The sequence below is a fragment of the Corvus hawaiiensis genome, chromosome 3, assembly GCF_020740725.1.
Source record: "Corvus hawaiiensis isolate bCorHaw1 chromosome 3, bCorHaw1.pri.cur, whole genome shotgun sequence".
Classification (NCBI taxonomy): domain Eukaryota; kingdom Metazoa; phylum Chordata; class Aves; order Passeriformes; family Corvidae; genus Corvus; species Corvus hawaiiensis.
The window spans coordinates 94299899-94318450 of record NC_063215.1 but is presented as its reverse complement, the minus strand read 5'-3'; the positions used below and the strand labels follow the sequence as shown (position 1 = coordinate 94318450).

The 18552-nt window shown below is 50.3% G+C and overlaps 1 protein-coding gene and 1 long non-coding RNA gene across 2 annotated transcripts in view; one reads left to right on the top strand and one right to left on the bottom strand.

The window, feature by feature from the left end:
• Positions 1-1420: 1420 nt before the first annotated feature.
• LOC125323314 lies at positions 1421-4280 on the bottom strand. Its single transcript, XR_007202477.1, has 2 exons — positions 3385-4280; positions 1421-1877 (listed from the first exon to the last, which is right to left on the bottom strand). It is a non-coding gene; the product is annotated as an uncharacterized LOC125323314 (long non-coding RNA).
• Positions 4281-5850: 1570 nt separating this feature from the next.
• The window catches only part of PKDCC (protein kinase domain containing, cytoplasmic), a 35787-nt gene continuing 23085 nt past the window's right edge, over positions 5851-18552 (top strand). Inside the window, exon 1 of the mRNA XM_048298150.1 lies at positions 5851-6849. Coding sequence (XP_048154107.1) covers positions 6187-6849 — 663 coding nt within the window. The 5' untranslated portion in view covers positions 5851-6186. The remainder of the gene's footprint in view (positions 6850-18552) is intronic.

Below are 18552 nucleotides of genomic sequence, written 5' to 3'. Positions count from 1 at the left end.
AGAGGTGACCTCCAGAGTTTTTGGCATGTCCTCAGGGAATGATCAGCTACAGAAACTCACACTGGCTTTTTAAAACAATTACTGGAGGAGCTCATGGAGATATTACTCAGAGACTGGTAGAGGGGCTGTGTGGGAGCTCAGTCTTTGCTCCTGGCACAATGAACTAAGGGAGCAAAACAGCAGCTGAGAGGAGTGAAAAAGTACTTGAGATTGTTGGAAGTATCTGCCTGTCCTCTGACTACCTACCCCCAGCTTTGTGGAGACACACCCATGCGCCAGAAGGAGCAGGAGAGCTGCTGTAGGTTTTGAAGGCACTTCCCAAGCTGCCCTCATACTTCTACATATGGTCCTGCCATTTTATTAAATTCTTCTGGAGTTGCTCCTGACCTAAGCTAAGTACTTTTCTATTGACATCAACTTTTGCCACTTCACTATTCACCCCCAGGTTATTAATAAAGCATTAAACAATATTGGTCTGAGTCTCGCTCTCTAGGGCACCTCATTATTAATCTCTTTCCCTACTAGAATTGGCCATTTATTCCACACCCATTTATAACCAGATTTTAATCCATGACAGGGCTTTACCTCTCACTTTGTGGTTACCAAGTTTCCTTAACAGTTTCTTGTATGGATGTTTATCAAAAGGCTTTTGAATGTCCAAATAAATTATTTTCTCTGGTTTTTCTTTACTCACTATTTTATTAACTCTTAAAAGTGTAAAAGGTCTGACTGGCAAGATTTATTCTTATAGCAGCTATGCTTCTTTTCGTCTTTTGCCTGAGACTTGATATTTCCCTGCAGACTGTAAATTATTTAAAAGAGTGACTCTCTGAATCTAGTGGCTTGAAGCAGCACCAGATGTGTTGTCAATGTTTAATTAAAAAAAAAAAGTGAATGTAATATACTGTTGACTTTTTCAACTACTTCCTTGTAATGAAGTTAAGCTAATAATGTAAAATTTCCATGAGCTCCTCTGTCTGTGTAAATATTTACAGGGTCTTTATCGCTGCAGTACCAGATTTCCACATACATTAATGGAGTTATCCTTATAACACCTCTCTGATACAGGGAAGCTTTAATCCCAACTGCCTGAAGAATCAGGACACACTGACATCTGGCACATAAAACCTGAACTGCTGTGCTTTGAGAATAACAGGTTAGGAGATAAAACACTTTCTCCCACTTACAGATGCTGTATTCACAAAAAATGCAAGAATCATCACAATTCACAAATGTCATGAAAAAGGTTCAGTGCCCCAGCATCTCTTCCCAAGCTCTCTAAACTCCAAAGTTCATTTTTCCCTTTGGAAAAATGCAGAGCACTGCAGGTAAAATCCAAGCTTTTCCTTTTTCACAGGCTATCTGAGTAGGTTTTTGCTGGCTCTGCTAGTGACCATTTATTTTGGACTCATACCACACATCCAGTGTTTCATTATGCATTTTTGCTCCAGCCAGAACTAATACAATTGGCTGCATCTCAGCTTGCTTCAAATATACAAGGGAGTGGGTTTCCTCAGAGAAAAGAAAGAAAGAACATCAGAAAAAGAGATCCTGTTTAAAGTAAAAAGCACTATAGAGATTGCAAGAAAACTTAAAAAAGGCTACAAAATGTACATGTGCAAGGGTTCACTGCTGGCCCCACATCTCTAAGAGAGGCTTTCCACCCTGCCCTGAAAGCTGACAAGTCCTTGGCAAAGCAGGGAATGACGAAGAGGTTGGACATGGAAGACCCCTCAGTGAAAAGGCATGCAGTCCATAGACTCTGTTTTCAAGAGACTTCTGGCCTCATGTCTTGAGGATGGACTTTCCAAAAAAGCTCACCTTCTGCATAAGAAGCCATAGCAGGTGGCCAGGAATTCAAGAGGTTATGAAGTAATCTAAAATAAAAAAAAAAAAATTAAAAATTAATTCCTTAAGTGTCAAAGGGGAATCATGTAAGCACAGGACAGTTCTGGAAGAACAAACTGCCTCAGCAGAAACTCTGAATATTCCAGCTGCAAGTTTCCATTTGTGGTTTTTAAGTTAGATCTTGAAGCTACCGATGCTTGAAAATGTGGGATTTTTTGGGGGGGCCTGGAGTCAAAATCCTTTGAGACCAACAAAGGACTTGCTTGAAGATGCCTGCTTGTGAGAATAAAACAGGGATAATGGAGGGATAAAACAGGTATAAAATTTAGCAAATTTTATGGACTCCATAGAGTAGTGATGCCCAAGTAGTTGGGCTGGGAGCAGAAGGGTACAGGAGCACGGGCATTTGAGGTGGCTCCTGGCTGGGTTTGGAGGCTGACTCCCGACTGTCTTTTCCATCACCCATTCCTGAAACACAAACTTTGCCTCCGGGATGGCCCTGGCTCCTGCAGCAACAAAATTATTTCCCCAAGGAGCAGCCAATGTATTGCCATGATCTTAATCTTATTTAGTGTGGTAGCATGGTTTTAATTTTTCTGTGTTTGATCCCTCAGCTTTAGGAATATTGATAGAAATAGGGGCTGTGAGGATTAAATAAAGAGCAGCTTGTTGCATATGAAAAAAATACCCCTCAGTCCTCACTTTCTCCGTGGTGATTCAGCTTTTCCAAGAGCGCTGCGGAGATAAAAGGCTTGCATATGAGCAGAAGTGTTAGCAAGGGCTGTAATGCTTTCAGCGCAGCCTCTTGCAAAAGGGCCTTGGCTGCGGGAGCAGATCCCGCCTGCTCCCAAATCTCCTCCCGCGGCGGAGAGGCGCTGGGGATGCAGCAAAGGCTGCTCCCCCTTCTCATGCCAGCACGGGCTGATCGCCGCGGCTCGCTGCTGGCTTCAGTGCATCTGCTGATGCAGCCATGCCGTTCTCCCTGGCCGGCGGATGGAGGAGGCGGATCGCCCCTCCCCGCCCAGCCGGGCCGAGCTGTGCCCCCGCGGGCCGCCCGCCTCGGCATCACCCCGGCACCGCCGCCCTAATCAGTGGCAGGCCCCGGGCGCGGGGTAATTAGAAACATCGAAGGGGCTTTCTATCTTTTGAAATCTGTCTCTCAACATCAAAGTGCTCCGTGCAAGTCGTCCTCCAGAGGCCGGCTCCCATATCTAAATGAGTGATGTATTTCATGGTATCTGTCGGGAAGGATATAATGAAGAAAACCGGCTTTGAGACGGAGCATGATGTCAAAAACAGGTGGCCCGCTGTTGCGGAGCATCTGTTTTGCAGTCCGGTTGTGTTCCTGTAAACGGCGCAAACACGGTGAGCGCGCAGCCTCCGCGGGCGCGCAACCTCCGGGCCGCCCGAGGATGCTCACGGGCGAACCCCCGTGTTGCTGCGGACCCTACTCCTCCCGTCCTGCAAGAAAAGCGGGCACTGCCCCCGCCTCGGGGATGTGTGCACCTCCTCCAAACACCCAGGGCTGCGAGGTACCTGGCAAAGCAAGACCTCTCTTCTCTCCGCCCTGGCTCTACCGGGGCCCTCAGCCACCCCCACGGGGCCACAGCATCCCCAGGGCCACACTCCGCTCTCGTGGTGGGCACGGCCCCTCGGAGAAGCCGGCTCCCCGCTCCATGAGCCCGTTGGCCTCGGGTCACCGTCGGCCTGGCCTGTAAACAATATTCCGCTGAGCTCACACCGCTCGCTGGTAGCGATTCCAGGACCGCCCCCTCCGTGGGCTTGCACAACCGCCCCGACTGAGCGTGGCTATATTCTGACTCTTATCTGCAATAATAAAAAGTGTTGGCTTGTATCAACCAAGCCGTAAATCCAGCCGAGCGTGCACGTTTCAAAGGCACAGGCAAATCGCCGTGATTTCCCCGGCGGACGCGCAGGACGGCGGGCAGCGGGGAGAGCGCACCGCTGGCCCCTCCGCGCTGGCTTGGCCTGCAAGGCACGGCTTGGGATGACCGGCTGGGTAATAATGGACCGTGTCCCTCCAAGAGCCCTCTGCCCTGCCAGGGACCGGCGGAGGAAGGGCTCCGTAGCGGGGGAGGTCAGCTGCGTTCAGATCTCCCACACCTACCGCGGGAACGCAACCCGAGCCTCCCGTCGCCTGCGGGGGCTGGGGGCATCCCACTCAAAACAAGGAGGGCTGCAGGTGTCACTACATCTTTGGAAATGCACTTCCTACCATTATGAACGCCTTTACGTTGAAAAAAAATTAAAACTCCCGGCCTACAACCCGTCGTCTACACCCGTGAAAATCCCACTTAGTGCGGCGGGAACGGGCTGCCTCTGGAAGGTAAAACGCTGCTCCCGATAGATCAGAAAAGAAATGATGAAGGAAAAGAAAAAAACCCCAAACCCCAAAAAGAAACAAAAGAAGACCCGAACCCCCAACCAACCAAAAAACCCACCCCATCCATAAAAGCTTCCCCCCGAGCCGTGGTCCCCTCGCCCGCGGGGAGGGCAGGTGGCACCGTCCCGGCGGGAGGAGCGAGTACCGCGGGGCGGCGCGCAGCGGGCTGCGGGAGCGGCGCGCCCGCGGAGGCTGGGCTGGGCGCCCGGGAGCCTGCTGTCCCTTCGGGGGCAGAGAATCCCCCCCCCCCGCCCCCCCTCCAGTTGTTATTTTTATTTTAATTGGTGATTACGCGCCCTCCCGTCACTTTTCTGCGGTGGTTGGTGCCAGGCTCGAGAGTCCCGCGGGGATGGGGCGCCTGGTCCGGCAGCAGTGCGAGCCTCTGCCCGCCCCGTGTGCGGAGCCGCGGGTGGGCCATGCTCCCGGTGCCTGCGGAGGGCTCTCGGGAAGCAGCGACAGAAAGGCTCCGAGGCTGCTGGGAGAGACGGTCGGTCTGCACATCCCCTGCCGAGGCTGCCTCCTCCCGCCTCCTCCGGGTTTCGCCTCTGCCTCCGGTCCCCGGGCGCTTCACTGCGGGTCTGGGCGCCGGCAGCGGACGGGCGGGGTCTGGGGGCTGAGTTTCCCCGAGCTCCGTTTTCTGTCAGTGCTGGAGGAAACGCTGACGATCACTTATCGCTGGTTCCCGGGAACCGCGGCTGCGGGGTTTTTTTTTGGTTTGGTTTTTTTTTTTTTTTTTTTGTTGTTGTTGTTGTTTTTTTCCCCGTATAGTCTGTCCGATGTGTATTACCGAAATGTCTCGTCCCTTTCCCTTATTGGAAATGATTTCCCACTTCTATTGTGGTGAACTTTGCCTCGCCTGACTCTTTACGGCTTTTCTCTTGCTGATGGTCTCTCCTTTGTGGAAGTTTCGCGGGCTGATTGTATTTGTTAATTAGTTGCTAACAGCATCGTAATGTGGGCTTGATGGATAACCATGTCATTAGCACTCACCCCTGCAATTCACATTTCCAACAGGGCAGGGGCTACCCCCTGCCGAGCCCGTGATTTGTGGCTGTTCTTTCCAGTGGGTGACACGCACCCCCATCCCCTCTCTGCTCTCCTCCGCGCCCGCGCTGTGCCGCGGCTGGAGGGGGCGCGACCGCTGCAATTTTCACTCCGAATGACGAACTCGCAGCTCCCGGCTGCAGCCGCCTCCTTTCGCTTTATTTTGGTGGGGAAAAGACATCGTACCCCTCTCCTTTGTGTGGCTCTGTGGGTACGTGGGTGCTCGTATAACACACCCCCACAAGCCCTGTGGCTGCCGGGGAGGGGAATAAGGGCATCCCGCCCAAACCACTGCCGGCGCGACTTTCCCCGAGCTGCGCGGCCACGCGTGGGAAGAACCACAGCCACGCAGCTCCCTCCCCGCCCGGCGGCAGCGCCCAGGGCTCGCCCCGCCCGGTAGCGCCCGTCGGGGGGGTCTGCCCGCCCGTCCCGCCCTCTCCGCGCCTTCCCCGCCGGGGGGCTCAGCCGAGCCTGGGAGATGTAGTCCCGGCTCCCGGGCTCGCCGGCGGCCGGCGGGGCTGCTGCGGGGGGACTACGTTTCCCAGGCCCCCCTGCTGCTCGGCCGGGCCGCGGGAAGGGCCGGGCTGTCAATCAGCGCGCGTCGGCGGGGGCAGCGGGACGGGGATCCCCCCGCCCGCCCCGTGTCCCGCTAATAATAAGTGCTTCAGAGCCTTAAAAGCAGGGAGGCAAGTGTCATGCGGGCGCGTCGTAAGGGGCCGAGCTCCGGCTGAGCGCCCGGGTCCGTTCTGCCGCCGGCATAGCCGGGAGGGGAAAAAAAAAAAAAAGGGCAGAAAAAAAAGGAGAAAAAAAAAAGCCTCGGAGCTGGTTCTCGGGGAAGGGGCGAGAGGAGAGAAGCCCGAAAGGCTGGACAAGCCGCCAGAGAAGTGGCGATGAGGCGCAGGAAGACGGCGGTGGCGGCCGGCTGCTGCCTCGCCTTCCTCCTGGGCACCCTGCTCAACCTCCTCTTCATCCCCGGCTCCGAGCACCCGCCGCCGCCCCGCGAGGAGCTGCCCCCCTCCCCGCCCGGCGCCCCCCTCTACCCGCCGGAGGAGGAGATCGGCGGCGGCCAGGCCGCCCTGGCGCGGCAGATCCGCGAGCGCTACGAGGAGGTGCTGCGCTACCGGCAGCACCGGGCGGCGGCGGCGGGGCGGCGGCCGCTGCGGCCGCGGGAGCGGCGCCTGATGGACCTGGCGCCGCCGCGCACCTCGGCGGAGCAGCCGCGGCCGCCGGGGCCGCGGGGCCGAGCGGCGGCGGGGCCGTGGGCCGGCGCCTCGGCCGAACTCTCGCTGGAGCCGCCGCTGCTGGGCTGCCGCGACATCCGCGATGTCAGCGGCGTGCAGTACCTGGGCTCGGGGTACACCAAGGCGGTCTACAAGGCGGTTCTCAACCGCACGCTAGCCGTGGCCCTGAAGGCGGTGGACTTCGGCGGGCACGACATCGCCCACTGCGTGCGGCAATTCTCCGCCCTGGGGGACTGCTACCGCCTGGCCGCCTACAAGATCGTCAAAGAGATGATCCTGCTGCAGCGGCTGCGCCACGCCAACGTCCTGCAGGTACGCGGGTGCGGCCGCGGAGCCCCGCCGGGGCGGGTGGGTCGCGCTGCTGTTCCCCGGCTTTCTCTGTCCCGCTGCGGGCAACCTGTCGGAGCTACCGCCGCCGGTCACGGTGTGCGGGGGGAGCGGGCCGGGACCGTGCCGCGGAGCTCCCGGGAGTTCGCGCACACACCCCCGTCCCCTGTTCCGTGGGTAGCCGCACCCCCTTCGGCAGGCGCGGTGGGGGTGGCGGTCGCCGAAGCAGATGTCCCTGGCACGGCGGCTCCGTACCTCCTCTCCCCATCGCGTGTCCGCGGGAAGGCGCATCGATGGGCGCTTTCCGCTGGCAGCGGCGGTGCTTACTCCCCGGCGACAAATGAATCGCCCCGGCGGGGCGCGCCGGGCCCGGGGCGCGGCCGGGAGCGGTGCGGGATGCGGCGCGTTCCCCCTCCTGCCCGGCATCCTCCCGCGGCGGCCGGCCCGGCGGCTCGCGCTCTGATCCCTCTTCCTCGTAAACAAAATGAATACTGAGGTGAGCAAGGGGGCGAGGGAGAGGCTGAGGAAGGACTCGGAAATCCAAAAGCACTCCCCGAATGCGGGAAATAAAGGCCGGCCTGAATGCAAGCGCCGCTGGCTCCCGGAGAGAAGGCGGCGGCGGGGTCACCGCTGGCAGCCTCTGCTGGGACTCCCGGCGGGCTCAGCTGGATCCGCGCAGCCCCGGCACACGGGTCAGCCCAGGGGGGCTCACCCAGGACAGGCTGGGTGGGAGTCCTGCTGGCCGGTGCGCCGGCACCGCGGCACTTGCCAGAAGGGGCTGCATTGTAGGGCTGTTACACATCAGCATGAATCTCAGCGGGTCCATTTGGATGTAAATGCTGGTATGGAAATTCCTATTGCGTTTCGCATAGCATGAGCGTTGCAGTAGAATAAAAAATGAACGTTAGACCAGACGGTCTCACAGTAGGTGCTTTTTGAACTGAACCGGGTAAAGGAGTTTTGTGTTTCTTCTTTAGCAGCTGCAGCAGGAGTACCAGCTCCCCCACGAGAACTTCAGATCCCAGCGATCAAAGCTCTCGAGTTTCATATACTGTTCAAAGAAAGGCTAGTCATGATTTACCCACGACAAGAAATAGATATTAACCTTCCTTCCCTTCCTTCCCTTCCTTCTCTTCCATCTTCCATACTCTGCTCTGTGAGGCCAGGTCTAACTATAATGCATAGGGAGAACAACATCTTGCAAACCACAAAAACCTGTGCTCCTAGGAAGAATATTAGTTGCTCCTCTTACTCTGTGATGAATTCTTTTTGGAAAAGCCCTGCTTGGGTGCAGCCATCGTTACTGGTTGCATTGACAGCAGGAAAGCTCTGAGAGGATTTTGTTTTCCCCTCAAGATTTTTTTTTGTTTGTTTATTTTTTTCTCAGTGTGAACGAGTTGGCCAGGTTGAACTTGAAGCATGTGTTTTTTAAAGCTGAGTCATTTTGGTAGGCACTAGCGTTTCTTTCCCGTGTTACTTGTGCGTAGTTTTCTTCTCTGGAAGGATTAATTTGGCATTAATTTGGAACCATCCCCTTCACAAAAAGGAAGGGGGGTGCGCTGTCTGTCCGCGCAGGTGCGGGCGGGGGGTCCTCTGGCAGCTCTGCCGAAGTTGCCCGGCGCCCCGCTCCCCCCCACCTTGGAGGAGCCGCAGTTATTGACTTCTCCGCTCCGGGATGCTGTGGAGGAACCACAGTAATTCACTTCTCCGGGCCGGGATGTCACGTGGACTCTGAAGGGGGAAGTGCAGGCGAGATGCGGGGTGTCCCATGGCGGGGGAGCCGGGGCAGGAGCAGCTGGAGGATGAGCAGGCACTTCCACCAGCGCCAGGAGAAACACGCCCAGCCTCCGTGCTGGGAAAATGCTCTCATGGGCAAAAATCCCACCTGTCAGTTAGGGCTTCATATTTACATGCCACCCCATTTAAAAACAGATTACACTTAAATCAGACACACGTTTTCAGATTCGTTCCGATTTTGTCATTGTGTTTTCTTTTGCCTGGCCTCCTGCTGTATCAGCCCCAGCGGTGCTGCCAGGCCCGGAGAGGAGACCCCCGCGCCCCCCGGCCGTCACCCCCCTTGGTTGTTGAACACACCGCGCTGTAGGGGCGCACGGGACCAGGGTGCTGCGGCCTCAGTGAGGGCCAAACGTGTGATAAGGCATTACCTTGAAAGGAGGCGGTAAATATCGACCAGACAGGAGCTATCTGGACACTGTCGGGACAGCGCCGTGGGCCACCAGCAAGTCTCTGGTGTCATGCAGGAGTCGTACAGCCGATGTGGAAAATGGGCACCGGTGAACATGAAATATATTGATTATGCCTCTGTTAAAATGTCAGGACAGGATCGGCTGGCTTCATGATTTTTAACTTGTTTTCAGCAGAAGCCGGTCCAGGGCATAGAATTCACTGTCCGGAGTTTGCTGCCGAGGCAGAGGAATCAGTTCAAAAGCCAGCGTCTCCTCCCTCCTCTGGCTTTTGACAGGCGCTTCAGCTCCCATTGGAGCAGGAGGACCGCACTGGTTACAGATGCCAAAGGCACGACACCACATCTGGGCCAGCGAGGGCCGGGAGCTTTCCTGCCTTTGCTTCTTACCTCGGTTTCGCTCCTTCCCCCCGCACCCCGGCGGCTCCCGGCATACCCAAATACGAGCCGGCTGCTATAAATAGCAGGAAGGACGTGCCACCCTCCTGTCACCCTGCCGTGCCGGGGGAGGGCAGGGCTGGCGGGCAGCCCCGGCTGGGGCAGGCGGGGGAACCGGGAGGGACTGGGCAGGGCGGCGGCACCCAGCGGGTCGCCCCTCCGGCGGCCGCCCGCGGCTGGAGGCGAAGCGGGGCCGCTTGAGGCGAGCGGGAGCTCTTCCTCCGCCTCCCCACGCCGCGGGCGTGGCACGGAGCGACCCCGGGGACGCATCCACGCAGGCGGCCGGCAGCCGCCCGGCCTCAGCTGGAACCCTCCCGGCCGCTCCCGAGCATCCCCGGCCCCGGTCAGGGACTGGTGGCAGGGAGCGCGTTCATGAGTTTCTTCTGCTGATAATAAAGTTTCGTGTCGGTCCAGTCCTAGGAAAGGGGGTTTTCCTGTAAATCTCTGGCAGCTGACAGCCTGAAGTGTAGTTTGTAAGATAACAGGCTTGTTCTTTACTGTCTCAGCAGTTCTCATTCTGGCCTGTCTCTTGTCAAAATCAGCTTTTTTTTTTTTTTCTTTTTTTAAAGCCATCCTTTTAAAAAGACTTGATTGTTGTACAATATATGATAGAGAGGGAAAGAGCTCTTTCCAGAAAGTACCAGTGCCTTCAGACAACATGCTGACATATCCACCGTGCCCTCCGCCCGGGGAAGGAGCCAGATGTGTCAGCTCTGGCAGATGTAGAGAATCAAGTCTAGCAAAAGAAACACGGAAAACCAGCAAGAGGGAGACTGGTTTCGCATTAGGCAATGCTGAGCCGAAGGCAACTTTCCTTCCTGTTTTTATTTCCATGCTCTGCCCGTCACTTGCACGAAGGGCCAGCGCTGGGCCATCGCCCCCCCTTGCCCCCGTCGTCTGAGGCTGCCCGAGGCTCCCTGGGGCGGCAGCCGCTGGGAAGGGCAGGTGCAGGCTGCAGTGGAAATATATTTGCTTTGGAGTGGAGAAGAGAGGGGTAGTTCATTAAAGTTGATTTTATAATGAAGGGCACCGAGGAAGAGGGGGAACTGGGTCACTGATTTATTGTAACAGAGGATTTAGCGGCCCGCTAATTGCTTTGCAGTCGCTGTGTGTCAAACGCGGTGCCCGATCTCTTCCTTTCACTCCGTGCTGCGATTTCTTTTCTTGCAGAGTTCAAATGCTGCTGTCTGAATCCTGGCTTTCTGTGCATTTTAGTGGGGAAGATGATTTAGTGTGCTTTAATTCCTCCCTGCCCATATTGGAGGAAGAAAAGAAAATCAAACCATTTGCAGTTAATTTCAAACAACGAGCACAATTGTAGTGACACAAAGGCAATGTTTGATTTAGTGTAATAATGTAATTATAGCTCTGGAGTATCAGAATTAAGGGTGGTGCCATTCTTTCTTCGTTTGCATTGCTGAAGAGAAGGGAGGGAAGGTCTGAAACTGCAGACGTTTGGAAAAGTGTAAGTTTAGTTCTGTGACAGATATTTATCAGCACTTCCAGTGTGAGCTCACAATGATTCATTTAAGAAGGAGCTACCGCTTTCCTAAAAACACACACAAAAGCTCAGGGAAAAGGGTTGGCTTTGTGTGAAGTTGATGGAAGACGCTAGCTGCTAACAGCACCAGTGACTTGCTGGCTGCCCAGACAAGGCCGGTTCATTTGGCTTATTTAGCTTTAGTGTAAAGTTAGAACGTGTAGATGAAATACTGAGATGGCATCCACACTAGAAAAGTCACCATCCAAACATTAAAGCAGTTTCTGTCTGAATTGGTTCAGTTAGCTCTACTGTATTTGTAGCTGATTTTTTTAAGATGGTCACGATTACAGGGAGAATATTTGTGTCTTGCAAAATTAATCGATTAAAATAGACTGCAAATAATACATCATTTGCTGTTGACAAGTAGACTTAAAATGTGCTAGCCGATCACAATATTTTTAAATACCTATTTTTAAACAGGATTTTCTTTCCTTTACATGTGATAATTAAGAGATTTTTTTTCCCTGATGGTTTCCCTATACATATGCATAGCCAACAGGATAGGGCAGTTTTAATTTTAATGTGACAATTAAAATAATAAAGCTTTGTATAGGTCTGCTTATTCCAGGTGGAAGTAGACAATCTTTCCAAGTCTGAAGAAAGTCAATATACAATTAATTTCCAGTGTAAACTCATTTGCATAGGGAATGTATCGACTCCTTCACCATCCTTTTTGCAGGAATCCACTGTTGTTTTCACAGAAGGCAGGGGGGAAGGGGAGGTTGTGCTACAGTGGAAACAGCTACGCAGGGACCTCTTCCCTTTTGCCAGCGGGTGGGCATTGAGTCCCTTTAATCGTGGCCGTGGTGCAGGACTCCCAGCAACAAGTGTTATCTGTGTCTGGCTGGAGTTTGGGCATCAGAACTTTGGGAACTACTGACAGGAGAAAAGTGCTGCAATTGCTGATAGCAGCTGGTAGGTGTCTATATGGAGAATTTGTCATTCTTAATTTTTGGGTGGGGCAGCAGAGGTTCCCAGCTCTTGGGGATCAAACCTTTCAAAACCAAGTGCCTAATGAGAATTAACCTTTGAGGCTGGGGCTGGGGCTGGATGGGCTCTGCCTATGCACCCCACCTGCAGGATTGCTGCATTAGGAAGGTCATGTTAGGCTGGGAGTGTTTACTAATGTTTTCCTAAATTACCTCAGTTGAGCTGCTCTTGGGGCAGGTTTGTTAAAGATGAAAGAGGCCACCACATGGTGCAAGAGCAGGCTGATACTGGCTGTTTCACTGGTGTTGGGATCAGAGGAACCTCAGCTCCCAGACAGATGAACCTGCCATATCTTGTCAGTGGCAGGGCAGGTTGGCACCTCTTGCTGGCCACCTCCTCCCTCTGGAAATTGCTACCACCACCACTGCCTGGGGAGCAGTGATGGAGCTGCATCTTTGTCCCAGTCAGTCCATTGCTTGACATTACTGTAGGTGCACCTTGAAGGAGGTGAGGCATCTGAGTCTCATATTTGAGATGGTTTGTGGTGGTCGGCACAAGGTGTTGGGGATGGACATTGATGTGGCGAGAGAAAAAAGCAGGCAGTGCCACCTACTGATGGCTCGGCAGAGACAGCCCGCTGCTGCTAACAGATGTCCCCACAGCCCCAAGGAGCTCGGGCTGGAGTGGAGAAGGGCAGGGGGAGCAGACAGATGGCGAGGAAAGAAGAATTACACAAAGTGCTTCTTTATTGTGAGACTGCTTCCCAAAAGGCCCAGATGTTATCCTGCACTTTTAAGAGTGAAGAAAGGATCTGTTAACAAGAACTCCAGAGCTGCTGGAAGCACAGAGCTGATACAGTTGCAAACCCACTCTTAACTGTTCCTGTCCCTGGAAGGCAAGCTGCACATCCTGATGCTGAAGTCACCAAGTAGTATTTTTTTCCCATTGAATTCCTTGGGATGGCAGAGGGTGTTCAACTTGCAAAGCTGCTGGCAGGAATGGTTTTCCATAAGGCACATGTCATCACATAAGTTAGAAGGGCTACATTGTCCCTCCTTTTGAAAGTAGCATTCATAAAACTAATCCCAGTCATTTGTTGAATGATTTCTATGGTTGCTTCTCAGTTTTATGTACCACATAAATCATTCCAGAAGACTGGTTTGAATTTCTGCCGCCTTTATGGGAGTTGATGACTTGCAACCCCATCCAGTTTCTTTGAGGAGAGCCCAGCACTGCTTCTTCTGCTCAGTGGCTTGGAGAGATCAGTGGTCACCACAGGATGCTGTGGGTATGATCAAGTTCTCCCTTGCTGCTTGCCTTTTTTCATGGGAGCAACAATGAATGAACAAGGTCATTCTGGGCCGTCAATATCCTGGCCTGGAATTAGTTATGACCAGGCCAGAATTGCAAGGGGAAGCACATGGGTTTTATAACTTATCCTTTCATTCCTCCTGCCCCCCAGTGTGGGATAGCTAGGTAAATCTTTTCTCCCTGGTATCCATTGATAAGACACATGGGAATTGTTCAAAGCTGCACTAGGGAAGATTGAGACCTGACATTAGGAAGAGTGGTCAAACACTGGAACAGGCTTCCTCGAGAGGTGGTCAATGCCCCAAGCCCATCATTGTGAAGGAAGCACTTGAACAATGCCCTCAGTAACATCCTTTAACTTTTAGTCAGCCCTGAAATGGTCAGGAAGATGGACTAGATGATCATTTCCTGTCCCTTCCAACTGAACAGCTGAAAAGCTCTATCCAAGCCTATCCCTGAATCAGATCATTGTGGCCCTTTTGCACATGCTCTGTCTTCTAGTTGCAGCCATGTTCGGGAGGGGCAGGCAGGGATGTGGTGGATGGCCAGGGAGGAGGAGAGGACCCCTGGAAGGAGACGCCAGCAGACATCGCTCTGCTCCTCTGCCTTTCTGCTCTCTGCAGGGACACAGTGTTGGTGGATTCAGGCATCAGCTCGGGCTGTGTTTGGAAGTGTTGCAGGCCTGGTTTGTGAAGTATCTGTGTCAAATATGCAAGCTGGGCTTTTTAAAAGATGTTTTTTATGGATTTTTGCACCAATACAGTCATCTGGGGGTTCAGGTAGATGCCCCATGACATCTAACTTCTGTTGCCATTTTTCATTTGAGTGATGGCCATGAAAAAGCTGACAAGAACTAGTTCTCACAGGCACTGTGCTAATACTAATATTGACTCTAGACTAATTTTAAAGGACTTGTTGTTTTTCATCACACTCAGCTGAACTTCTCAGTTTAGGTAATAGGCACCAAACATGGGTATTTTATATTGTTTTAGGCCAAATTTGGAACAACTTAGTTTGGAAAGACTTGCCTTTTTCTTGGACTGTGCAGCTGCAGATAGACTCCAAAATTATTTTAAAGCTTGCCATGATAAAGTTCAAAATTATATGACTCATACCTAAGAAAGAAAAGTTATACAGATGGACTTATTGTAATGAATCCAAGACAAGCTTTTCTGAACATATGATGCACAGAGGTTATTTGACAGTTTTGTAATGCAAAATCATGTCATGACAAAGGGTTAAACTTGTGGTGCAGTGGAACTGAATGCCAGTGGCTGGGGATGGAGGTCAGGGGAGCTTCTGATCTGGCTATTTACAAGATAATGAACTATGCCTCCAATGATATCAGCCTGTTTCCATTGAAATCATGGTTGTATGAGTGATCTATTTGTCTTCACTGGAAGACTTTACAAGACCAGGCTGCTTGTGTGACTAAATATTTGCAGGGTTGGGCCTTGAGCTTGTGCAGTGCAATGCAAATTCAAAGTGCTGTAAATGTTTTTAGTAGAAGAATTTTCCACTTCAGATTATAAGAAAAGCAGGGAGAGTGGAAGGGAGATAACGTTACTAAATCATAAGATTATAGCCAACATAATATGTGTCAGAGCAGCAGGTATGTATGGATATGCATACACACATATACCTCTAAAATATATGGAGATATCTGTGGACCTTTATGGATGTAGCTACAGATATGGGTAAATGCACATAATGTCTGTTTCTCAGTACTACATTCCAATTTTTTTATTAATGAAAATGTTTAGTAACATGTTTTGTAACAGTGCCAGGAATGAGATTCTCGTGCCTTTTAGTTCTCCTGGAGTTTAGTGCTAATCATAATAATACATTTATAAATAAAACCTAGGCAGGACTGTGAATTTAGGGTTTAATACTTGAATTAGCCACTGCTTGCTCTCGGTTCCAATATCCATCAGCAGACAAAATCCTGCCTCACAGCTGTCAGCACACAGTTTGGGTCCCACTCTCAAAAGGTTGTGGGGTGCTGGGGATGCTCTGTGTGAGTCTTTTTCCAGTGAAACTCAGCACTTTGCAGGGCTTGATTGCTAGATTTCAATGGCAGAAAATCAATTCACTTCTCATGTGCCATCTCAATACATTCTGTAGGAGGAAAGCTGGCATTGGATTGATCTGTAGTAAGTTTAGGCATTGAGGTCCTTGCATTTTTCCAGGTTCCCTGCATGTTACAGGTTTGCACATGCTTTTGAGCTGATGGGCAATCTGTAAAAATATTTTAGTATATATTTTAAAAAATATATAAAACATTTTAAAATATAAATGCAAATATTGTGTGTATACATTAGATATCAGAACAGCCATATACATATATGTCATATATTAAAGAACCATATGTATATATGTGCTTGTGTGTATGTGTATTTATATATGTATATACCGTCAGCAGTGAAGAGAAATTTTTAAAACACAAGTGATTAACAAATCTTAAAGTGACAGAAATGTCTCACATCAGGTATTGGTAAATCGTAGCTGTATCAGGCTGTGCTGGGGATTTCTGCTCTTGCAGAGATGGACTGTCTGAGTGCTTCAAGGATGGAAGGTGAATCCAAGGGCTGGTTGCCTAAAAATATGACATTAACTTAGCAATAAAATAGCGAGAGCTTCTCAAAGACGCTGTTCTGGTTTTGAAACATAGGAGCTCAAGCAAATGGCTCATCAAAAGGCCAGTAGGAGCTTTTTACTTCCCCCAGGCACCAAAATGCTGCAAAATACAATCTTGACAAAACCAGTTTTGATTAAGCAACTCTGTGTCTGTGTATTTCTGAAAAGAAAGGCTGTGTCAGGTGTTGACTACTGTCACTCTTCATACGTGTGAGTCTGTATTTAATTGCACTTTTCTATTGTGGGCAGCAGTTGGGTTCCACTGTAGTCACATTTAAATGAGAATAGCCGTCCAAATTAAAAGAGAAGAGAGTTAGGTTTCTGAAATTTACTTCTGGTGTAATGCAGTTGAGCCTGTCACTTACATTACAGCTGGTAACAGTGTGCTTGAAGTTCATGTTCCTGGACTCACAGAAATCTCATGTTAAAGAAAAAAAGGGGGGAAATGCCAGTTTTTGTGGTGGTAGAGAAAGAAAAATGTTCATGATGTGTTGTAATTTTTAGGGAAATGGTATGATCTGTACAGGGGCATTTTGCCCTCCAGCAATCCTGCCACTGCCTGGCAGCAGAGCTGAGCTGAGCCAGCAGAGCCCCAGTTGGGGAAAGTGGCTGGAGACCTGTCTGGAAAAGGTGGGTCCTCCTGTTTGTGACTGAACAACCTCCATAAAGGAAATGTAACACTTTGGCAATGGTTCTGATTTGACATTATTTTTCTGCAAGTCCAGCCAGGGTGTCTATCCCAAAGCAGGAGGGCTCATCGTTCGCCCAGACTTACCCTGCTGATGACAGCTTAATAAGCTTCTTTATTTTGCGTTTTTATTCAGTAAGCTTGTTGGCTTTTGTGTAGAGGCTGACCTCTGCTTTTGCCCTCCCCTGCTGCCCCAGCTCCTCTGAAAGGGGCACCTCTGTCCCCATAATTTGTAGTAAAAGGGAATTGTAAAGGGAGGTGAACTGGCTGGCTGTAGGGACACGGGCTCGTACAATGCAATATAACTTTCACAGGGGCCGACCCTGTAAGTCCAGCATGCCTAAGAACTGTTGGGAGTCAGTGGGAATTTTGGGTGCAGAAAGACTAATGCAGGACTGAGCCTTTATGACCGAGAAAATCGGTGAGGGAATAATTTGGTAAACAGGGCTGCCCGAAAGAAATGAATTATGGCACATGATGTGAGAACAGGTCAACATTTCATATCTGGCATACATTTTTCTAAACAGACAGAAAGGCATCCCAGTGTCGTGACTGTTTGCTATTAGATTCTACACAAAAATATATTGGGGTGGCATTTAAATGCAGTGACTCGAGATAGCAAAAAGATGTGGGGCTGTATTTCTTTCCATTCATTTAATTGGAACCATACTGAAAAAGCGTATGAAAACCATCACCCTTCAATATGTCTGAAGTGTAGCTTTGTGACGCTGAGAATGATGTCCAACCTAATAGAATTTCAGATAGAGGAGATATTTTGGCTCATCTTTTGCTTCCAGCTATATTCAGTTCCCCCGTGTGGTTATTTTTCTTGTTAGTGTATGCACCAGCTATCTGTTTCTTACTTCACTGTCTGGGAATACAAACCGTTCTGTCTCATTTCTGACCTTAAAATGGATTGGATGAAAACAAAAGGAAGTTGAAAAAAAAGTGGTTTGGGTAGTACCCTTGTACTTGTTTCTTGTGTTGTATAAGTCAGCTTTTTAAACGAAAGGCCTCAGTATTGCTGCCTGGGAATGTTTTTCATCTATATATACTCTGTGTTTTGTAACATCTGTGTGCTGGGTGGTGGTTCATCAGGAGGGGATGAATGTAGCCATTTCAGATGCTTAACTGGCTGTTGGGACTTGCCCAGTTTGTAATCATGGTAATTGCACATACAAATATGGCCATGTAATTACATGTGCATTTTTGCATTTAGTTTCAGGAGTTCATTTAGAAAAGTATAAATGCGGCCCAATAAATCCTTTATATATCAGACTTTGGTGCTTTTATAACTCTATATAATTATGCAGTAACACTGTATCTGGAGAGGTTTCACTTAAGTAAAATCAGTAAAGAGCTCAGGTTAGGTTACAGGTGTAGTCAGATACTTGGGCAGTGAAGACTTTTGCCAAGGTACAAACTGGACACTAAAATGAAAGACTTAAGAGCAAAGTTCCAGCTCTCTGGAAGCAAACCTAACTTGTTATTATTACTATTGACATTCATGGATTGAGATAGACACAAAGAGGTACTTATTTAATTTTTACTCGTGTGTTCATATGCACATAAATAGACAGTGAGATTAATTTTTCAATATTTTTTGTGTAAATATATGTATGTTTTGTATAATCAGAAGGAATGGATAATTGTTGTTCGTCTTCTGTGTTTCTATTCCTGGAGTTGTTTTCACAAATGTTGACAATGTCTGATGGAGACTGATACCTTTTTTTGTATTCAGTGTTACTGTGAACCAACAGTTACTGCAATACTGTCATTTCCCAGTCTGGATTGCTTGCTAATTTCCCTTACAGCTTTTTTCCCAGTGGATAGTATTACTGTGCTAAAGACAAGAGCTGAATTCTGCAGATGATACAGAAACAGATGCTAGATTTTGACAATCAGAAGTGAGGGTTTTCAAACCTGCCGAGCTTCATC